Consider the following 20,342-nt stretch of genomic DNA (forward strand, 5'->3'; position numbering starts at 1 on the left):
GGAGGCTGTTTGGTAGCCACGGCGAGATTTAGGAGTAGACACAGGGATTGTGTCTACTGTCTGTCAGAAGATCTCCTGATTCATCAGGTCCAGTCTTATCTTCTCTAACTGGCACCAACTCTGAGAATTGATCTCTCTGGCTGATTTTTAGTTGAGATCCTAAATTGAGTATATAAATGTTGGCAGGTAAAATGCATGTTTGGTTTTCTATGACTCAAATGCACCAAAGATGTACATCTTGGGACTATTCCAGACAAAGGTGCAGAGCAACCTTCTCACTTGGGTCTTCTGAGACACCATCACCACCACCACCACCTCCTCCTCCTCCTCCTTCTCAGATAGGACCATGTTTCACATCTACCACCTTCCACATCAAATAGCACAGAATGAAAAGGAGGGAGAAAAAAAACTGTGGTTAGAGGATGTGACGATGTCACACACCACAGCAGAAACCTGGTCTTTTCAAAAAAAAAATCTGAAAGAGGCATGCTGACAGGCTGTTATCACATAAAAGAACTACCCCCAACCCCCCCACAACAACAGATCAAGCGGGACCAGAGGGGGATTCTGCTCTGCCACAGACATGCACTGGCAAAAATGTGAGTTGTGAAGTCTTTTTTCTTCTTCTTTTCAAACCTTGAGCAAAGGTTACGGAAGCCGTTGGCTGCTGAACAGTAGAGCTGCAAGAGTAGAAAGAATTTCTGCTTGTTTTCTAAAATACTTCCCACTTTTACGGCATTGATGCTCCCATAGGGCAGAGCATGAGTGTCCTTCATGAGTGGAGAAGGTAAGGAGGAGAAGATGTGGCTTGCCGAAGATCCAGAGGAGGAGATCTAAGGCAGGAGAACTTCACTATGAGACGGTCTAAATCTTGCACCAACCTAGCTGGAATTAATAAAGGAGAATATCTGTAGCTCAGGGTTGAAATGAAGGGGACCTCTCTGAGCTTGATGGTTTCTTGCAGACGTTTCATGACCCAACTAGGTAACATCATCAGTAGTTAGTTTGTCGGAAGCCACTCTTACACTGATGATGTTACCTAGTTTTGGTAATGAAATGTCTGCAAGGAAACGACCAAGCTCAGATGTCTATGGAGATTCTCAGTCATCCAGGTCATGTTTGTCTCAAAGATGCTTTTTCGAGAGGCAACTGGACTTTCTGGTTTTTCTTTGAAGACGTTGTGCTTCTCATCCAAGAAGCTTTTTCAGCTCTCCTTCCATTCCCCACCATCCAGTGAGAGGTGAAGAAGCAACTTGGATGAGAAGCGCAACGTCTTAAAAAAAACACACCAGAAAGTCCATTTGCCTCTCGAAAAAGCTCTTTTGGGACAGCCAAGCTCAGAGAGCACCAAGGAGCCCTAGCTGGAATTATAACAAAGGCTCTGGACAACTTCTGTAAGCTCAGAGGCATCCTTTTCTTTAGTACCTTTCGGACAATGCTCTCTTGCTTCTAACCTGTTTAGAATGGCCCCCACCTGCTTCAGGAGAGCCGGGTTCAAGCCCATTGCTTGCTCCTTTTGGCTCATTGAGAATATCTGCAGGGCTTTGAAAATGCAATCCAGCGCATGTTTTTTTCAGAAATTATGAAAACCAGAAAACAAGAGTGGCCTCAAAGCTTTCATCTCTGCAGGCTACCATAAATGAACTCCAGGAAAAGCCTCAAAAGGGGTTTTTCACCTGAGTGCAACTAAGAGGAGTTAAGTACAACTTTTGACAAAACGTGGCTTCCTCCTTAGCCAACAAGATGCATTGGTCTCTCTGCCTTTCTGACATTCCATAGTCTCTGCGCAAGCTCAGACATCACTGGGGAGAGGAAACCCACATTTCCCCCTCTTTCCCCCCCTCCTTTTGACAAACCTCAGGCTTCCTCCAAGCCTCTTTGCTCCTCTCTCTTGACGATGCCATTTGGGTTACGAGACCATTCCCATGTCGAAAGCAGAACGTGGGACTAGCAGGAAGAAGGAACGAGAGTTTTCAGTTCTCATTGACAAGAAAAGGGGAGACGGGTGAGACCAGCAGGGACCACCAAAGGGCAGTGAAATCAAAGGCCCATTTTGCAGACAGATGGGGGTGAAAGAAATACAACCACGAGATTTATACTTTGCACGAAGGCTTATAAATTTCCCATTTATATAATAACAGCTCAGGCTCCCCCCCCCCCCACAATGCTTCTAAGAGAATTAGTCACTACAGCTAAAGGGTCATGGAACACTTCAAAACTGCAGCATTGTTTCTTTAAAGAAAACGCTCACATGATGCTCAGTGCAAACACATTTTCCATTTTTGATAGGGCACCTGCCTTTTAAAAATGTGAAATAATAAGGAAATGGGGAATGAGGTTTTCCTGACAGAGACAGGGAACCCAAGTATATCAAACTATTTAAACAGGGAAATAAAACTTTGGTCTTTTTATAGAGTTGCTGCAGGCAAACCTCTTAAGGACTTTTTTTTTTAATTCACAGCCAGCCTAAAGTTAGTAGAGTTACTCAGAAGTAAACCTTACAGGTCTCCAAGGGGCTTCCTCTGAAGTAATTTGCATAGAACTGGAACTTCAGTGTTCTTCCTATGTGTCGTGCACAGTAATTACAAATTAGCTGACCTGATCAAGAAAAAAATACATTTACCAACATTTACCAAGTGAAAGAAGTCAAACATACTTTTAAAAGCCTGATTTGTGGTCACTCATAGCTTGGTCACCTCCTGTCTGGATTACTGCAATGTGCTATACATGGGGCTGCCCTTGAAGCCCACCTGGGAACTTTAACTGGCTCGGAATGCCACAGTAATGGGGACCCCTAGCTTTCTCCGTGTAACTCCTCTGTTGCTTCTCAGGTGCACTGGGTACCAGTCTCCTTCCAGGTGCAGTTCAAGGTGGTGGTCACTACCTGCAGGACCTAAGGACATCTAGCTGTCCTACCAGGCCCAATTGAGTGGGCATACTCCTTCCCCTTTCCCCTAAATATTGCCATCTTATGTGAGCTAGGAAGTGTGCCTTCTGTGTGGCAGACCCTGCCCTGTGGAACTCCCTACCCCTGTCTATGGAGATTCTCAGTCACTGGTGTCCCAAAGATGCTTTTTCAGGAGGCAACTGGACTTTCTTTGTTTTTTCTTTGAAGACATTTCACTTCTCATCCCAGAAGCTCCTTCAGCTCTGACTGAATCCTTCCATTCCCCACCATCCAGTCAGCTGAAGAAGCTTGTTGGAGGAGAAACGAAATGTCTTCAAAGAAAAAACAAGAAAGTCCAGTTGCCTCCCGAAAAAACACCTTTGGGGTCTCTACACCCCTGAAATTTGGGGGTAGAGAGAGAAGAAAGGACTGAAGGCAGGAGCAGAAGGGGATGGCAGAGGATGAGATGGTTTGATAGTGTCATCAACATAATGAACATGAATTTGGGCCAAGTCTGGGAGGCAATGGAGGACAGGGGACCTGTTGTGCTGTAGTCCATGGGATTGTGAACAGTTGGACATGACTTAGCAACTGAACAACAACACGGAAATATCCATCATCCTGCCATAGGAAAGGTGGTGTCACGAGGATGAAATAAATGAGAGAGAACCACTGATCAAGTTCGCATTCTGAATAACAGAATAACAGAGTTGAAAGAGACCTTGGAAGTCTTCAACCCCCTGCTCAGGCAGGAAACCCTATGCCATTTCAGACAAGTGGTTGTCCAATCTCTTCTTAAAAACCTCCAGTGATGGAGCACCCACAACCTCTGGAGACAAGTCATTCCACGGGTTGATTGTTCTCACTGTCAGGAAATTTCTCCTTAGTTCCAGGTTGCTTCTCTCCTTGATGGGTTTCCATCCGTTGCTTCTTGTCCTGCCTTCCGGGGCTTTGGAGAATAGCTTGACCCCCCTCTTCTTTATGGCAGCCCCTGAGATACTAGATACTATTCTAGTATCACCAAGGTCTTCCAATGCAGCATTATTGGAGAAAACCTACTGGCTCCAAGTTGTACTTATGGAGTTTGGAGAGATATTGATTCGTTAGTTGGAGAATAGGAATTTGGAATAGGCAGATTAAACTGGCGCAAAGAAACACAAGGCCTAGATTCTCAGAGCATTTTCCTGTTCAGCCTTTCTCGGATGTGTGCTTCCTGAGTCCTTCGCTGGCGGGTCAGGGGGAGGCTCAGAGCCCAGGTCTGAAAAACTCAAATAGTGATACCGAAAGACGAAACAGCAAGGTGGTTGATCATGCCCATCTCCGCTCAGGCACAGCCCCCTGGGGGACACCAAAACTCAACCCCCCCCCATGGGGATAGATGAGTTAACTGAAACTTTGCACACCAGCTGCTCACTGATGACAAGGCTAGCAGGATTTTCAAAACTTGCTTTTTAAAAAATAATCAACATCAGTCTGGACGTGGGTTACCAGGGCAAGGAGAACTTCACAAGAATGAGGCCAGGTCAGTTCGGCATTGCCAAGTTCACATCTTTGTGATTATCCACTTTGCTTCAAGGAAGCAAAAAATCCTTTTTGCTGAGAAAGCCAGACCTGTGTGTCAGTTTCGCAATTGGGCCCTGTGGGTGCCCTCCTGTGAACAGGACTTGACAAGCTCTGAAATCTGCAATATTGACACTGCCAGGGCATCGGACAGGGTGTCAAATTGAGGGCCTCTGGCTTGCTAATGAGGCGATAGGGCAGTTGACAAGCAAATAAATAAACCTGATCTTCGGCCTGTTGACTTAGCTCTGAGTTGGCAACACCAATGCTGTGAGGCGGGAGGTGTTTCCCACAGATTCAGCCTGTTACCTGACCTCACACATGCCAACTAGGGAGAAGGTCTAGGGAGGTCAGAGAGAGATTCATCGCCCAGGTCTGAGATGTTGAGATGTTCTGTTTTCCTTAACCTCATATCCCAGGATAACTCTTCTATCTGTGGGATGCGCGTCCAAGACAATCAGCTCTCAACCGCAACTAGCTATGATGGCAAAACAGAACCTCAAGTTTCAGGTTGTAGAACCTCTAGATTCAGGGGTGGTGTGGAGAGAGAAACAATGGCAGACAGCTTGGTCTTTAAGCCATGCATATGATCTCCTGGGAAACGTGATTGGAAGCAGATGCTGGATTGGAGAGACCTTAGTGTGGAATCAGCATCCATGGGATGGATCTAATATGGATGTTCTTCGGATGTTCTTCAAAACAGCTTCCAAGTAGGTCCAAGAAGAGAGTGTTCTCCCTCCTGATGTTGCATGCGTTTCTCTCTATTGCCATCTTTGCATTTATGCTATCAAGCTTCCTCTTAAAATTAGCCCTAGCCGTAACTGCTCCACCTTTCCAGTTGGCTCTGAAAAAGGAAGGAAGAAGTATAAGCTGGGGAAGGTGGCTGGTCAACAGCTGTTTCCTCCAACTACTCACCATCAATACTTTGCTATCTTCTAGTTCACTCAAGCTTTTCTTCCTGATACTTTGCTCTAGTGTTTGCCTGTTCCCTGCCACGTTCACCTCCAGCTTGTCTGGCTTGCTCTGGAGTGCTGGTTCCCAGACCTGAGAATGGTTTCATCTCTTGGGCTTCCTCCTGCTGTTTTCCATTTCTCTCCTCCTATGATCCCATGGCTCCTTGCTTGTTTACTCCACTTCTCTGGGTCAAGTTCCTTTTATCAGATATAGGAATAATGTCCCAATCCATCTTGTAAACATGATTAATATGATTTAACAGTTTTGCTCATGGCCATGCTGAGCTGAGTTGGACTTTTAGTGACTTCCTTGTATGCAGCAATGCCATTTTCCTGACAACGATCCCACAGTAATTTGCTCTTCTTCTTATTCAGAGATTCTGAAGAGTCCTCCAATCTCCTGAGGACGTCCCTTCCAACTTTTTAACATTTCCATCTGGCATTGTCCACCCCCTAATCTGAGGTCAGAAGGTGACATCAAGTCATAAAGTAATTCATTTGGCCTTGGGCTGATCATGTTGAGGAACTAAATGAATTGTTATTTTTTTTCAATATACAGCTGTTAAACAAACCATAGTTTTGCATATTTTATGAATCCAGCTAATACTTACCAACATCTGAACCTTGGGTGGCAGCAGAGTCCTGTATGTTTCTGTGCTCATCAGAGGTATCCACAATATAGGGTCAATATAAGTGAAGAGTGATGTCAAGATTGGAGTCCACCAAACCATGTGGTTCTTCAATAGTTCTAAAAGGGTAAAGTCAGCTCCAGGGGTCTTCCCCCTCCTGAGTTGACCAGTAAGGGACTCAATTTCAGACAAGAGCCATTCAGGTAAGTCCTCCATCTTCTTCACTGAGGTCTCAGTGGACGGATCTTTGTATATCCTCTGAAAATGTAACTCCAAGGCTTCAGGAGGTATCTTCTTCTTCTTCTTCTTCTTGTGCCATATCCGTTATCGGACATTGGTGATCATGTTGGCGATCCTGTTTTTATCAGCAGCCGCACGAAAAAGTGCTGCTGAGTTTTGTCCAAACCAGTCCCTTAGATTTTGAAGCCATGATGTTCTTCTTCTGCCTGGACCTCGTTTGCCTTCAATCTTTCCCTGGAGGATTAAATGGAGTATGCCGTATTTTTCTGGGTGTCGCATCACATGTCCAAAATATTCTAATTTTCATTTTTTAATTGTTTTGATGATTTCCCTTGGCTTTCCCAGGCAGCTTATCACCTCATTTCTGATCTTGTCAACCCAGCTTATACGTAACAGCCGCCTGTAAATCCACATTTCAAATGCTTCTAGTCTCTTCCGGTGGCCTTCTGTCAGAGACCAACTCCCTACTCCATAGAGCAGGATAGAAAATATATAGCATCTGACAAGCCTGATTTTCAGTCTTAGGCTTATGTCATGACTGCAGAAGACCTTTTTCATTTTGAAGAATGCTGTTTGAGCTTTCTCTATTCTTGTCTTTACTTCAGTGGTCATGTCCCAGCTTTCATGTAGATTAGAACCGAGGTGCGTGATCCTTTCAACTTTTTCTTGTGGTATTCCTTCTAAATTTATTGGTGGTAAATTAACAGGTTGTTTGACCATGATCTTGGTTTTTGAGGTGTTAAGCTTCAAGTCGTAGTTTTCAGATATTTCTGTGACTCTGTTGATGAGGAGCTGAAGGTCTTCATGCTTACTGGGAAGCAGAACTGTATCGTCAGCATATCTTAAGTTGTTGATCCAAACACCGTTTACTTTGATGCCAGCATCGATGTTCTCCAGTGCCTTGTTGAAGATTGACTCAGAGTAGATATTGAACAACAGTGGAGACAGAATACATCCCTGTCTGACCCCTCTTCTTATTTCTGCATCAGCTGAGAATTTTGGGCCTAGTCTCACATTTGCTACCTGATGCCAATACAGAGTCTTTATGATTTGGATGTCTTTGTCATCTAGTCCCCCTTGTTTCAGGATTTCTAATAGTTTGCTGTGTCTTATTTTATCAAAAGCTTTTTCAAAACCAATGAAGCATATGTAAACACTGTGATTGACATCTCTACAACGCTGTACAAGAACTTGAATGCTGAATAGTGCATCTCGTGTACCAAGATTGTTTCTGAAACCAAATTGTGTGTTACCTAGACGCTTTTCAATTTTGTTGTATATTCTTTTGTGAATTATTCTCAGGAATATTTTCAGGGCATGACTCATTAAGCTTATTGCTCTGTATTCGGTACACTTCTTTGCATTTATTTTTTGGGGGATTGTCACAAAGGTTGATTTTAGCCAATCATTTGGTATCTTTCCTGTTTCATATATCCAATTGAAAAGCTGCAGTAAAAAATTCTTCCCATTGTCTTCCAGCAATTTTAACATTTCTACTGGGATATCATTAGGTCCTGTGGCTTTTCTTGTTTTTGCTATTTTTATTGCATGTTCAACCTCCTCCATAGTGATATTTGGTCCAGTTGTTATACTTCCCATATCTATATCATCCCTAGTGTCCTCAAAAAGTTCTTCAATATATTCCTTCCATCTTTTTAGTTTCCTCATCTAAGATAATTTCCCCCTCTTTGTCAACTAAATTGTTGGTTTTCTTTTTGTAGAGGCCTGCTGCTTCTTTCACTTTTTTGTGTAAATTGAAATTATCATGCCTACATTCTGTCTCTTCTATTTCCTTGCATCTCTTTGCAAACCACTTTTCTTTTGCCAGTCAAATTTTCCATTAACATGATTTTCCTGGGAAATATATAGTGTAGTAGTCTGTAGTAGTCAGGAGGTATATATATGGACAAATAAGATGGTGTCTGTGATGGTGCAGTTGAAGCACCACTTGCTTTTTGTGGGTGATGGACTATCACAGATACCTTCTTGACCTGTTTGACGGAACCATGTGGATAATCTGGGTGCTTACATAAAATCCTGAGGGACACAAGTATCTTGGTTCCAAAATACCGGTAGGTATGAGCTCCTGACCTATAGAATGTTGCTTCGGTCCACTAGAAAGGGAACTTTTGATGGTATTTCTGCTTTGATCTTCTTGAAGAGAAGACAAATTGCAGTGTGGGCTTACTTGCAAGGGAGTAGTAGCTTTGTCGGAATTAAAAATGTGCAGGACTTTGTATAGAACATTTAGAACATCTTTTAGAAATGTAACTTCCCCAAAGAGTCTTCATAGTTTGGGGCGGCTCCCGTCAGCAATCTATAATTCCTAGGTGCCTCTGGGAAGAAGGATTGGTGGTTCACCTAGTTGTGAAAGGCTATAATTTTGAAATGTCCCAACACCTATTTAAGAAAGGCTCAACAATTTCCTGAATAAGTTGGCTCCATGTGCAAATTTAAGAAACTTTGCTTATGCATTTTTTTTTTAATTTGGGCAATGTGTGGGAAGGTGTGAGAAAGCATTTTGCGCAATTCCTTCTTAATTTGTTTTTTATTGTTTTAGTTGCGAGCCAAGATCTCCAACTGGCTGGCTAATAAAACACTCGGATTAAGTTTTACGATACTTATTTTTTGCGAGTCTGTGAGAGTGTGTGCGCTTGTTTCTTTATCAAGCAAACGTTTGCTTTTCAAGGGCTTCTACAAACAGGGAAAGATTTCCATTGTAGCTTCTCAAAAGCTTATTATTTTAATGTTATTGTGGTGCAATTATATTGGAGAACCAAGGGGGGGAGGAGGGGGAGGGAAAAGAAACACAACTGTTTGCTTTCATTTGCACAGCAAAAAGAAAAAAGAAATAACAATGATAGGTTGTCACCTGCCAAAGTCTTGGGTGTAAAGTCCGAACACTGAGCTTCAAACAGAGTCAGCCGTGCAAAGCCTCTTATGATGACAGTTGCTCTTTCCAAAGGGAAGTTGGCTTAAAGAGCAATGGCTAAGATTGGTGTGAAATAAGTCCCTTTAAAAAACAATTTAGAAGGAAATTAGCGATGCCAATGGAAAGTTGGCACCTTTCACTAAAGGTTTTACCGTTCTCTGCTCCTTGGAAAGGTGGGAACTGTGAAGTCCTTGGTGGCCTCCGAGCTTGGTTGTTTTCTTGCAGATGTTTCATTACCCGTAGAATGGATTAGTCAATAAATTAAATCACAGACACTCTCTGATTTTAAAGAGAGAGAGAGCTGGCTCAGGTAACTTGGCTTCTTGTCTAGAAATTTACATGATCTGGGAATGTCAGGGTAATTACACCATGGCTGGCATAATACCACATTCCTCATAACTGGAAAGTTGTCCAAAGATTTAAGGTTGGTTTTTAAAGAGTTTACCTCCAGATAATTATTTATAGCTTGGTTTTTTAAAAAAAATAAAATAAAATAAAATACAGAATCAGCCTCCCCTCCCCTGATCCTGGAAAGCCTTGTTTGCACTATAATTCCCAGGTTGTTATTTATTGATTGATTTATTCAATTTCTACAGTCACCTGTCTCTCGCAAGGGACTCAATTAAACCAATTAAAAACACAATAATAATAAAAATTCCCAGAGGACGCCCCGGAGGCTCCGCACAAGCCTTGCAAACAATCACAGTGTTCCTTAGTTCAGTGTTTTTCAAATCTGGCAAGATTTGGACTTCATGGGTGGCTGGGGAATCCTGGGAGTTGAAGTCCACCCCTCTTATACTTGCCAGGTTTGAAAAACGCTGATTTAAAGGAAGCGTCTTTGCAGTACTAAAGAGGGGAATAACGCTGACAATATTTTCCTAGCTTCTGCAGCTGAGCAACCCCTGCCGTCCCGCCCCTACCAAGGAGTCCGAGTTAAAGAGCCGGTAAAAGAGTTACTGAAGAGGAAACGGGGCAGCGCTCAAAATGCCAAAGTGGCTCCTGAAGGCATGGCGGTAAGAGACAGCCAGGTAGAAGGGTGGACATCTTTCTATTGACTGTTTCATCCTTGCCCTTCCACAATCACTCCTGGGACAGGATCCCCCAGGCTTGTCACGAGCCACTTCCCATTAGAGCAGTGTTTCTCAAGCTTGTCAACTTTTAGATGTGTGGACTTCAGTTCCCAGAAACCCCCAACCATCATGGTTAAGTTGTGTGGACTTCAACTCCCAGATTCCCTCAACCGCCATGGTTTAAAATGTGTGTATTTCAACTCCCAAATCCCCCCAATCACTATGCCTTAAGATGTGTGGACTTTAATTCCCAAAATCCCCCAACCAGCATGCTTCAGAAAGTGTGGACTTCAACTCCCAGAATTCCCCAGCCAGCCATGCTGGCTGGGGAATTCTGGGAATTGAAGTCCACACAGCTTTAAGTGACCAATTTTGAAAAAAAAAAAAACCTGCTTTAGAATGATAAGCAACTTCCTCTGGCTCTAACTGCCTCTGACATTAAAGCCAGATGTGGTCACACCAGTAACAGCGATGAAAAGTAGCTGTGGGCCAAGATGTGAACATCTGGGAGTTTTCCGCCCTCCTCAAACACAGGCCTTTTTTCCCTCCTGACTCTTTTAATTTTGACATGGAGTTGCCGTTTGAGCATTACTGATAGTTTCCTAGTCAGCCTCTGAGTAATTCTTGTGGTTTAGCTCTCTTAAATAATACCAACCTCTGATTTTCCTTTAGGTGTTTTTCCCTCACCAGTCGCTTCCATCCTACTCACCCACTGGTAAGAATTTCAGAATTTGGAAAGCCTGTCCTCCCCACCCCAAAAAGCGTATCTTTTCTCATTCTCCATCTTTGGTTCAGCTTCACCTTTTCCATGTCTCTCTTTTTCTGAAGGTCAAGTTTACTCAGAGACAGATTTGGTCACCTCTTCGCTGCCCCTGATGGAGGAAGGAGCCCTCTATTCAGGGTGGTTGAGTCAGCCCCCCCCGGCCACCTTGCAACCTCTGACGCAGTGGACCACGTCCCCGGATTACGTGTCTCACGAAGCGGTCAGCTGCCCTTACACGGCGGACATGTTTGTTCAGCCGGTCTGTCCCAGTTACACACTTGTGGGGACCTCCTCGGTGCTGACCTACACCTCCCAGCCACTGATCACAAACTTTGGGGTGAGTTTGATACGGGACCCTCCATGTCACCATTGGCATCTTCTCCACTAAGAGGTGGGAGGTAGGGTGGAAATCTTCCAAAGTGTGCTGGAGGTCTCTCTTCTCTTTGAGCATCATGGATGTGGTGACCCAAAACCACACAAGGTCTTTCATAGCAATAGCAATAGTACTTAGACTTATATACCGCTTCACAGAGAGGTTTACAGAATCAGCATTATTTGCCCCCAACAATCTGGGTCCTCATTTTACCGACCTTGGAAGGATGGAAGGCTGAGTCAACCTTGAGCCGGTCAGGATCGAACTCCTGGCTTGGGGCAGTGAGTTAGCCTGCAATACTGCCTTCTAACCACTACGCCATCACTGCTCCATAGAGCAAGGCTTACTTGAAGACAGGTGAGATGATCCCCCTATTGGTTGTGTTATTCCATGATGGAGACGTGCAATTGTGACATTGTTCTGTTTCTGCAAAGGGATGCATGAAGGGGGAAATGCCAGCACAGGGCACCAAAGAAGGTTTTGGAATAGCAACACACTCCTTCATTGTTCTTCCAAGGATGGTCACCCTCCCATTAGAGGGGATTCCAAACTCTGTTGTTCTGTTATTTGCAATTCAACTGCTCAGAGGTTTGCCTCAAGAAAAATTGCACATGGTCGGATAGCCTCTCTGCTTTAGTCAATACTGCAACTAGGTCAAATACCAGCAAGGGGAATTAATTATCCAGGGGTGTGAAACACCCCTAGGAAATATGCAATGAGCATTCTGCAAAGCTTTGAGCAGCTGGTAAATATTTGACATCAAAATTCTCAGAGGACCATCGTGAGTACGATGTTTTTGGATGCAAATTTTCTTCGCTTCAGATTGTAGCCCAGGTGGTGACCGAAGGAAGAGTGTTTGGGTGAGAAAGTAAAGCATCCTTTGGTGATTATTGTTTGCAGCTCAGAGAACCCCCCCCCCCCCGAAAGAATGGGAAAAGGAGGTCACACAATTGTCCGGTTTCTACCCTGGGTGGGCCTGAACAAAGAGCTTCACGGTTCTAATCTGCAACTTGGGCACTGATTGTAATTAAAGACTGCCATAAATTGCATTGTTCTGTCTCGGGACTCAGAATATTGAATATCACATTTGAATATCTGCAGGGAGAACCTGGATGATATATTTCAAGTTTTGTCCTCGTTAATCACCACAATAGTTCTGCTGTCTTTTGCAGCTGGTTCTCAAGTGCAATTCCTTGCCCTTTCCTTTGATAGAGTTTGGGTGTTCAAGGTTAAAAGACACCACACAATTAAATAAAAGAGGTCTTAACATCTGTATTTTCTGGGCTCCCAGCCAATGCCCCGGAATTATCTTCCTGCCTTGATAGGTTCTCCATTCATTTGGTGAGTCTTGCCACTGAATTGTGTGAAGAATGAAAGCTCCTTGGTGCTCTTTGAGCTTTGTTGTTTTCTTGCAGACATTTCACTACCCAACTAGGTAACATCACCCGAGTAAGCCACTAGTATATAAACAAAGACCAAACTCCACTCCTTTCTAGCACTGATGACGCTACCTAATTTGGGTAATGAAAGGTCTGCAAGAAAACAACCAAGCTCAGGAGCACTAAGGATCCCACAGTCTATCTCCTCCTTTCTCCTTTCTCCTTTCTTTCTCCCTTCTCCCTTCTCCCTTCTTCTTCTTCTTCTTCTTCTTCTTCTTCTTCTTCTTCTTCTTCTTCTTCTTCTTCTTCTTCTTCTTCTTCTTCTTCTTCTTCTTCTTCTTCTTCTTCTTCTTCTTCTTCTTCTTCTTCTTCTTCTTCTTCTTCTTCTTCTTCTTCTTCTTCTTCTTCTTCTTCTTCTTCTTCTTCTTCTTCTTCTCCTTCTTCTTCTTCTTCTTCTTCTTCTTCTTCTTCTCCTTCTTCTCCTCCTCCTCCTCCTCCTCCTCCTCCTCCTCCTCCTCCTCCTCCTCCTCCTCCTCCTCCTTGCAACTCCCCCTTCTAGCATGCTGATGTTACCTAAAGAGTGACCCACATGTTTTTTTGTCCCTCAGGCTCGGTCGGCCTCAAGCCCAGCTGTGGTGCCTCATCTGGATGCAATTGACCAGCAAGCCCCCCTGAGTTACTTCCCCTGGACTCAGCCTATCCCAACTTTACCAGCAACTTCCCTGCAATACCAGCCAGCTTCGATGGCCCTCTCTGCCCCCCAGTTTGTCCCCCTTCCCATTTCAGGAGCTGATCCACTCCCCCAAGCATTAGAAGATACCCGGAAGGAGATGCCTCCTCTGACGCTTGAGAAACTTCTGCAGGATGACACAAATGATACATATGATTTAAACAACAGCCTGCCAGTTGAAGGACTCTGAGACTGGATTCTTAGCCAAGAGAGCTTCTCTGTAGTTCCATTCCTCCCTTTCTCCTCCTCTTCCTTCCTTCTCTCTCTCTATCTTTCACTGTCCTTTCTAGGTGATCCTCAGCTTCTCTTGCTTTCTTTTTCAAGGTTTCAGAAACATGGGACAGAAACACCAGGATCTGTTTTGGAAAAGAAGCTTCAATTTTGAATCTTTGCAACCAGAACTTTGCAACCAGAAACAGCCTTCTTCCTTCTTGGATAACTGCACTGTGGGAATGACAAAACATGCCTCAAGAATGTGGTCCCCAACTCCTTTTGAGATGACCGTGCAGATCTTTTGAGCCCAGTGGTCAAAAACTGGTAGCCAAATTCCTCCCCCATAATCATAGCAACAAGAACAGCCAATATTTGGGGGAAACTTAACATTACTGTAAAAGTGAGGAGTCCATTGAAGCAGGGTTGAGTCCTGGAAGGAGTTTGACATTTCGTGTAACCAATTGTTTCTCAAAACTGGAGATCTGGCATCTCTTGGTGGTCTCCACCCAACCCTTAACCACTTTAAAACAACTGATCTCGTGATGGTGGCCAATATCTGTAGCTCGGATGGAAGATGAGGGTGGAGGGTCATTCTTGAAGCTTGTGGGTTGATTTCCAAATGTTTCATTACCAGGCTAGGACTCATCACAAGACCCTCACTTGATGCAACCCACACCTGACCCATCACAAGACCCTCACCTGACACGACTTCCCCATAACAAGACCTATTGACCACACAAAGCCCTTATAAACAGAGGAACACTGAGACTGGCACCCCCTAAACTTCACTGAAGATGAACAGCTCCTTAGCCATGAAATATTGCGCGTCTCTCCTGCAAAGAGGTCCCTTCTATCTCAGTGGGCTTGGAAACAAAGAAGTTCAATGAAATGCAGACAACTTCTGCAGCCCTGTAGGTGGGACCTCAAGTTCTTGCAGGGGTAGAAGGCTGGAGGGATTGCAGACAGTGCAACCAGAAGCCCAGATTTTTCTTTCCATACCTCTAAACCAAATTCTTGCTGAGCAATTAAGAAGCCCTTGCTTGGTTAGAGGTTATGAATTCCATGGCACGGAGTTCAGTTTTTCCCTTTAGAAACCCAACACAGCTCAGTGGAAGGAAGCTGGTTTATGCTGTGGCAACTCCCCACTATGAATTATGGTATTTTTCTACCTTTGGGAAAAAAAGATGGGCAAAATAGATCTTGGCATTCTTATCTCTTCTTCTTCTTTTTATTTTGAATGTTTGGTATTTAGTTTTCAGGACAGTAAGGAAGATATGATGGCCTTTTGTGTTTGTGCATGGGTAAATATATCCATAGACATTTACGCAGAACGCATCAATTAAGATCCAATGGGTCTGGGTTTCTGTCGTTATTGAAAATCTGGGCTGTCTCCACTTGGTGTGGAGGGAAATGCAAGGAGGGAGGAGGAGGAGGAAAAAGAGGAGGAGGAGGAGGAGGAGGAGGAGGAGGAGAAGGAAGATGGGGAGAAGGATGGGGGAGGAGGAGGAGAAGGAGAAGGAGAAGAAGCTCATTCTGTTATTCTGAGAAGGAGGAGGAGGAGGAGGAGGAGGAGGAGGAGGAGGAGGAGAAGGAGAAGAAGCTCATTCTGTTATTTGGAGGAGGAGGAGGAGGAGGAGGGGGGGGGAGAAAAGGAGAAGCATCATCTGCAGAAAAATCTGAGGTCATGGCTGCCAAAGCTACCAGCTGCCCAGAAGCTTGTAGCCTGCATCTAGTAGCTCTACTCAGCTCCGCTCTCCTTCTCTGGCCAGGCCAGGTGTCCATTTCTTGTAATCTTTTCCAGGATTGTAAAACGGGCAGAGACCTTATTCCTTCCCCCACCGCCCAAATACTAGACCAGTATTACTGTCCCCATAGGTCCAGGTGGACAAGCCTGATCTTGGTGGCTGCAGGAAGGTGGGGGTTGAGAGATGGGCTTGCAGATAAGCAGCGTCGCCCAACTCCAGGGAGGCCCCGACCAAGCCGAATCCCACCAAAGGAAGGAAAGGCTTCAGCAGAGCCTTGGCAAAGGCTCTTGCTTCATTTCCGAAAAGCCTGTTGACATTCCAAGCATTCAATCTCTTGAGTTTCTTTCTTTTTCTTTTTTTTATCGTGTGTACAATACAACAGCCTGGGCAGGAGCTGTGTTTGCAGAAGCCCAGGGCCAAGCAGAGCAGACTCGCAAAGAAAAGAAAGGTTTCCCACCCCCGCACTTTTCTTGGAGGGGGGGGGCTTGGATCTCAGCCCAGAGACACACACAATTGGCTCTTTGATTGCAGGGAGAATTTGAGCGGTGGTAAAGGAAGACCTGGCTGTCATTTTCAGAGAAAGAAACATGGCGTTGGAGATGTTGAATGGCAACCGTTGGATCCATCCTGCAGAACGGAATCCGACTGAGCCCATGTGGCTGGGCACCCATAACCCTGTTCAAGAGAAGAGCAACGAAGTTGATTAGGGGGCTGGAGGTTAAAACATAGGAAGAATGGTTGCAGAAAATGTCTAGTTTAATGAAGATTAGGGATGACATGAAAGCAGTCTTCCAATATCTAAGGCAGGGGTCTGCAACCTTGACAACTTTAAGACTTGTGGCCTTCAGCTGCCAGAATTCCTCAGCCAGCTATGCTGGCTGAGGAATTCTGGGAGCTGAAGGCCACAAGTCTTAAAGTTGTCAAGGTTGCAGATCCCTGATCTAAGGGGTGCCACAAAAAAGAGGGAGTCCAGCTGTTCTCCAAAGCCCCTGAAGGCAAAATGAGAAGCAACAGATGGAAACTCATCAAGGAGAGAAGCAACCTGGAACTAAGGAGAAATCTCCTGACAGTGAGCACAATCATTCAGTGGAACTTCAGAAGTTTGTTTTCTGTGATTTGTTTAACGACCACAGCAAAAAAGATTATAACATTGGGTACCACTTAACCATTGCCTTCCTTTGCAACAGAGGTCCCAGTCCCAATTGTGGTTGTAAGTCAAGGATTACCTGTAGTAAGAGAGTACTTCCTAGAAGTAGGCCAGAGAAGTTAGGAAGGATCAACTACAAGTAATGCTTGACTTACAACAATTCATTTAGTGACTGTTTCAAGTTACAACGGCACTGAAAAAAGTGATTTATGGCCATTTTTCACACTTTATGACCGTTGCAACTTCCCTGGGGTCACATGATCAAAATTCAGACGCTTGGCAATTGGTTCCTATTTATGACCATTGCAATGTCTCAAATCATGTGATCACCTTTTGCAAAGTCAATGGGGAAACTGGATTCACTTAACAACCGGGTTGCTAACTTATCAATTGCGGTGATTTACTTAGAACTGAGGCAAGAAAATGGGGCAAAGCTCACTTAACAAATGTCTCGCTGAACAACAGAAATTTTGGGCTCAATCGCAGTTGTAAGGCGAGGACTACCACTACATGCCAGCTCTCCCATCCAGCTTTTGCCTGGGGTTCAGCCATGAGCTGGCCACCTTTTTTGAAGATTTGCAGACTTTCACCTTTTGCAAATATTCGTTCCTGCTGAGGACAAGCCAACAGCCTTGCCTTTAACTGCTGGGCAAATACCAGCACTAATCAGAGCCATTCAAAACAAAACAAAACACTGGACTTAAAGTGTATAAATATTTACTGTATTCCACTGGACTGAAAAAGTCCAGCAGTTTTAAGTGGGAGAGAAGTGACTTAGGAAAACAAAATGTTTTTTGGGGAAAAGTACCCTTCTCTTTGCCTAAGTCACATTTTGTAAGAGATTAAACTTGAAAAGACAGAAACAAATCTCCCATGGGCAAGGATTTCTTCATTTTTTGAAAAGTTTGTCTTGGAAATCTTCCCCTTGACATTTGCAGTTAACCGTTGACCTTGAGGTCTCAGGAATGTGTGTGCTCCCCCTGACCTTCCTTAATAGCTTGCTTAATGTCCAGGTTGTCTGTGGATGACAGCTATAGATTATTCCCTCCAGGGGTGTTTATTTTCCCTCTCTCACGCACACCCATCCACGTGCACCCACATTTTGGGGGTTATTTTTCTGGAGCCAAAGCATGGGGCAATTACTCATCTGCATCTGTCTGCATCTGCTTCTGATTATCTCCCTGGCTTTCTGATTTCACTGATAGGATCACCTGAAAATTGCAGTTTTATCTCGGCTGGCGTCCCTGCAACACTCATTCCCCTTCAAGGAAAAGATATCTTTTGCTTTTCTCCTTCAAACAGGAGGATTGGGGTCATTTCTGAAGCCACACCTGACCTTCAGAGCATGCCCTGGGGCAGCATTTTTGCTCTGCAGACACCAGAAAGAATGAGCAGGAGGAGGCCTGCAATGTGCTGTGTCCTCACGGCACAACTGGGGCTGGTTGAACCTCGGCCTGCTCTCCCCAGTCTCCTTCGCAGTGTTTGCAAACCAGAGACCAAATTTCCATAAATATGGTCTCCTATTAAAGTTATGGCACACATGTTGGTGGGCAGGATTAGCTGGAGATGAAAGGAGCAAACATTTTAATCTCACAAGGCTTCACCACTTTAGTTCCATGTCCTTCAAGTTAGGATTCGGAATGGACATCAGACCTTCAACTCAAAGGACCACAAATTCAAGGCTATATTTCTTAAAAATGAAAACAGCAGAAGTCCCATCCTTCTCTATCCAAATCTGTTCAAATTCAAGGGGCTAGGGAAACGGGAAAGAATTTGGAGGAAAAACAAAAGGGGGCATGAAGGGAGCTGGTGGTTGTGAATGGCAGAAGAAGATACCATGCACCAGAGGTTCCTCAATTTTAACAATATATCTGATCACTGTTATAGGGAGTGATCCTTGGTTACCCTCCTCTGTTCTTTGTAAGTTTCAGCCATCCTGAATGTACTCACTAAAGGTGGAAGGGCGACCTATGCTTTACAATCAGGTAAACAGTAGGAGCCATTGTTCAGGTCAACCTTTCTATAGCTGGGAAGGATCTTCTCTGTGTAACCCCCCCCCCCAATATGACATCACTGCATTCCTGATGGAATGGGGGCTTTACAAGACTTCACCTGCTCTGAATTAGGAGTCAGACTGGTGCTGGGTGCAGGCAAAGAAAAGACTCATAAAGATTATCTGTCTGTTAAGGTGTGGCCTTTAGGACAGCAGCCGGGGACCGAGGAATCCATTGCTCCAGGTGGGTTGCAGGTGGCCCAACACCTGGGACTGCCAGATGGAGAGGGAAGGGTGGCTGGCCCCCAGCTGCTCCCTTGGGGAGCAAATAACCTTATTAGGGAGAAGGGAGTTCTTTTAAAAGAAAGGCAATTAATGTCTCATTCCCTTATATATATCAGCATACAGAGTAACAGAGTTGGAAGGGACCTTAGAGGTCATCTAGTGCAACCCCCTGCTCAGGTAGGAAACCCTATATCATTTCAGACAAATGGCTGTCCAGTCTCTTCTTAAAAATCTCCAGTAATGGAGCGCCCACGATTTCTGGTAGCAAGTCATTCCACTGGTTGATTGTTCTCACTGTCAGGAAATTTCTCCTTAATTCTAGGTTGCTTCTCTCCTGGATTAGTTTCCATCCGTTGCTCCTTGGTCCATAATTGTCAAAATTGAGAAACTCTGCCTTGGTCAGTCACTTGACCATGTGCCATTCTAGTGCCTTTGATCTGTCTGAGGTGTTCCCCATATGCTGCTTGGTTTAGCCATAGTTTATGACTAGAAACCACAATAGTCTACACCGGGGGTGTCAAACTGCCGGCCCGCGGGCCGGTTTCATCATACCACAGCTGCGCCCACCCCATTGCCGGCAATGGCGAAAAAGCTCCGATACGTCGCGCGACGTCACGTGACGTTGCGAGTTTGACATGCCTGGTCTACACCATGTTTGAACATTAAACCCTGGCTTACAAAGCACAAAGGCTGGGTTGATTACCAGTCAAAAAGTGATTGTTTTCATTTTGTTGCACAATCTAATTTGGCAAGCTGAGTATGGTTGTGCAAAGGTGCAGTGTTAAATTTGGTTAGTTTTAACTCTGGTGGGTCAGCAACCAGACAAAGCAGGTTGTGTGAATGGAGAAGGAAATGTGAAGAGAGACCAGTTGTGGGCCAGCCAAAATTGGTGACAAAAAGGATTTTTCTCTTATCTCTCCCTACATATAAGCCACGTTCCTGGCTGTGAAATTAGTTTTGGTTCGGGAATATTTGCGACTTCCTTGATTGGGCTGGTCCTTCTGGGAATAAAGAAAGAAATGAGTCAAGATGCTTAAGAAGACTTTCGAAATCATTTTATGTCAGGCTCAGGACATCCTTCCCCACGTTGTGATCCCCTCTTTTGCATATTGCACTTCGGTTTCTGCCTGGCAAAGCTGCTTGACGAAGGAGCAGAGAAGGTAGCAAAACAGGGAAACAGATTTTAAAAGCTCCTATTGAAGAGCTGGAACAAAATCTTTGTCCCACATCCACCAGGAGTCACTGTTTTGCAGCCGGTGTTTTACAAAAAATGCACTGGGAAATAAAATATGCTATCCCCCCCCCCGCCCCATGCATGTGAGAATAGATGCTGGCACAGAAACGCATGTCAGAAGCTGGCTTTGTCTTTCAATGCAGCAGAGGGAATGAATGTGATAAAGAGAAGCAGCTGTCACTGTTCTATCATCTCACCTTGCACTGTCA

At 44.6% G+C, this 20,342-nt stretch overlaps 1 protein-coding gene across 1 annotated transcript; it reads left to right on the plus strand.

The window, feature by feature from the left end:
* Positions 1 to 563: 563 nt before the first annotated feature.
* On the plus strand, positions 564 to 13,829 carry POU2AF1 (POU class 2 homeobox associating factor 1). The gene is made up of 5 exons (XM_015812591.1): positions 564 to 599; positions 10,084 to 10,211; positions 10,944 to 10,986; positions 11,100 to 11,371; positions 13,395 to 13,829. The coding sequence occupies exons 1-5, from the start codon at positions 584 to 586 to the stop codon at positions 13,704 to 13,706; spliced, it is 771 nt and encodes a 256-aa protein (XP_015668077.1). The 5' UTR covers positions 564 to 583; the 3' UTR covers positions 13,707 to 13,829.
* Positions 13,830 to 20,342: the final 6,513 nt, after the last annotated feature.

The sequence above is a fragment of the Protobothrops mucrosquamatus genome, unplaced genomic scaffold (assembly GCF_001527695.2).
Source record: "Protobothrops mucrosquamatus isolate PMUCROS unplaced genomic scaffold, P.Mucros_1.0 scaffold97, whole genome shotgun sequence".
Lineage (NCBI taxonomy): Eukaryota > Metazoa > Chordata > Lepidosauria > Squamata > Viperidae > Protobothrops > Protobothrops mucrosquamatus.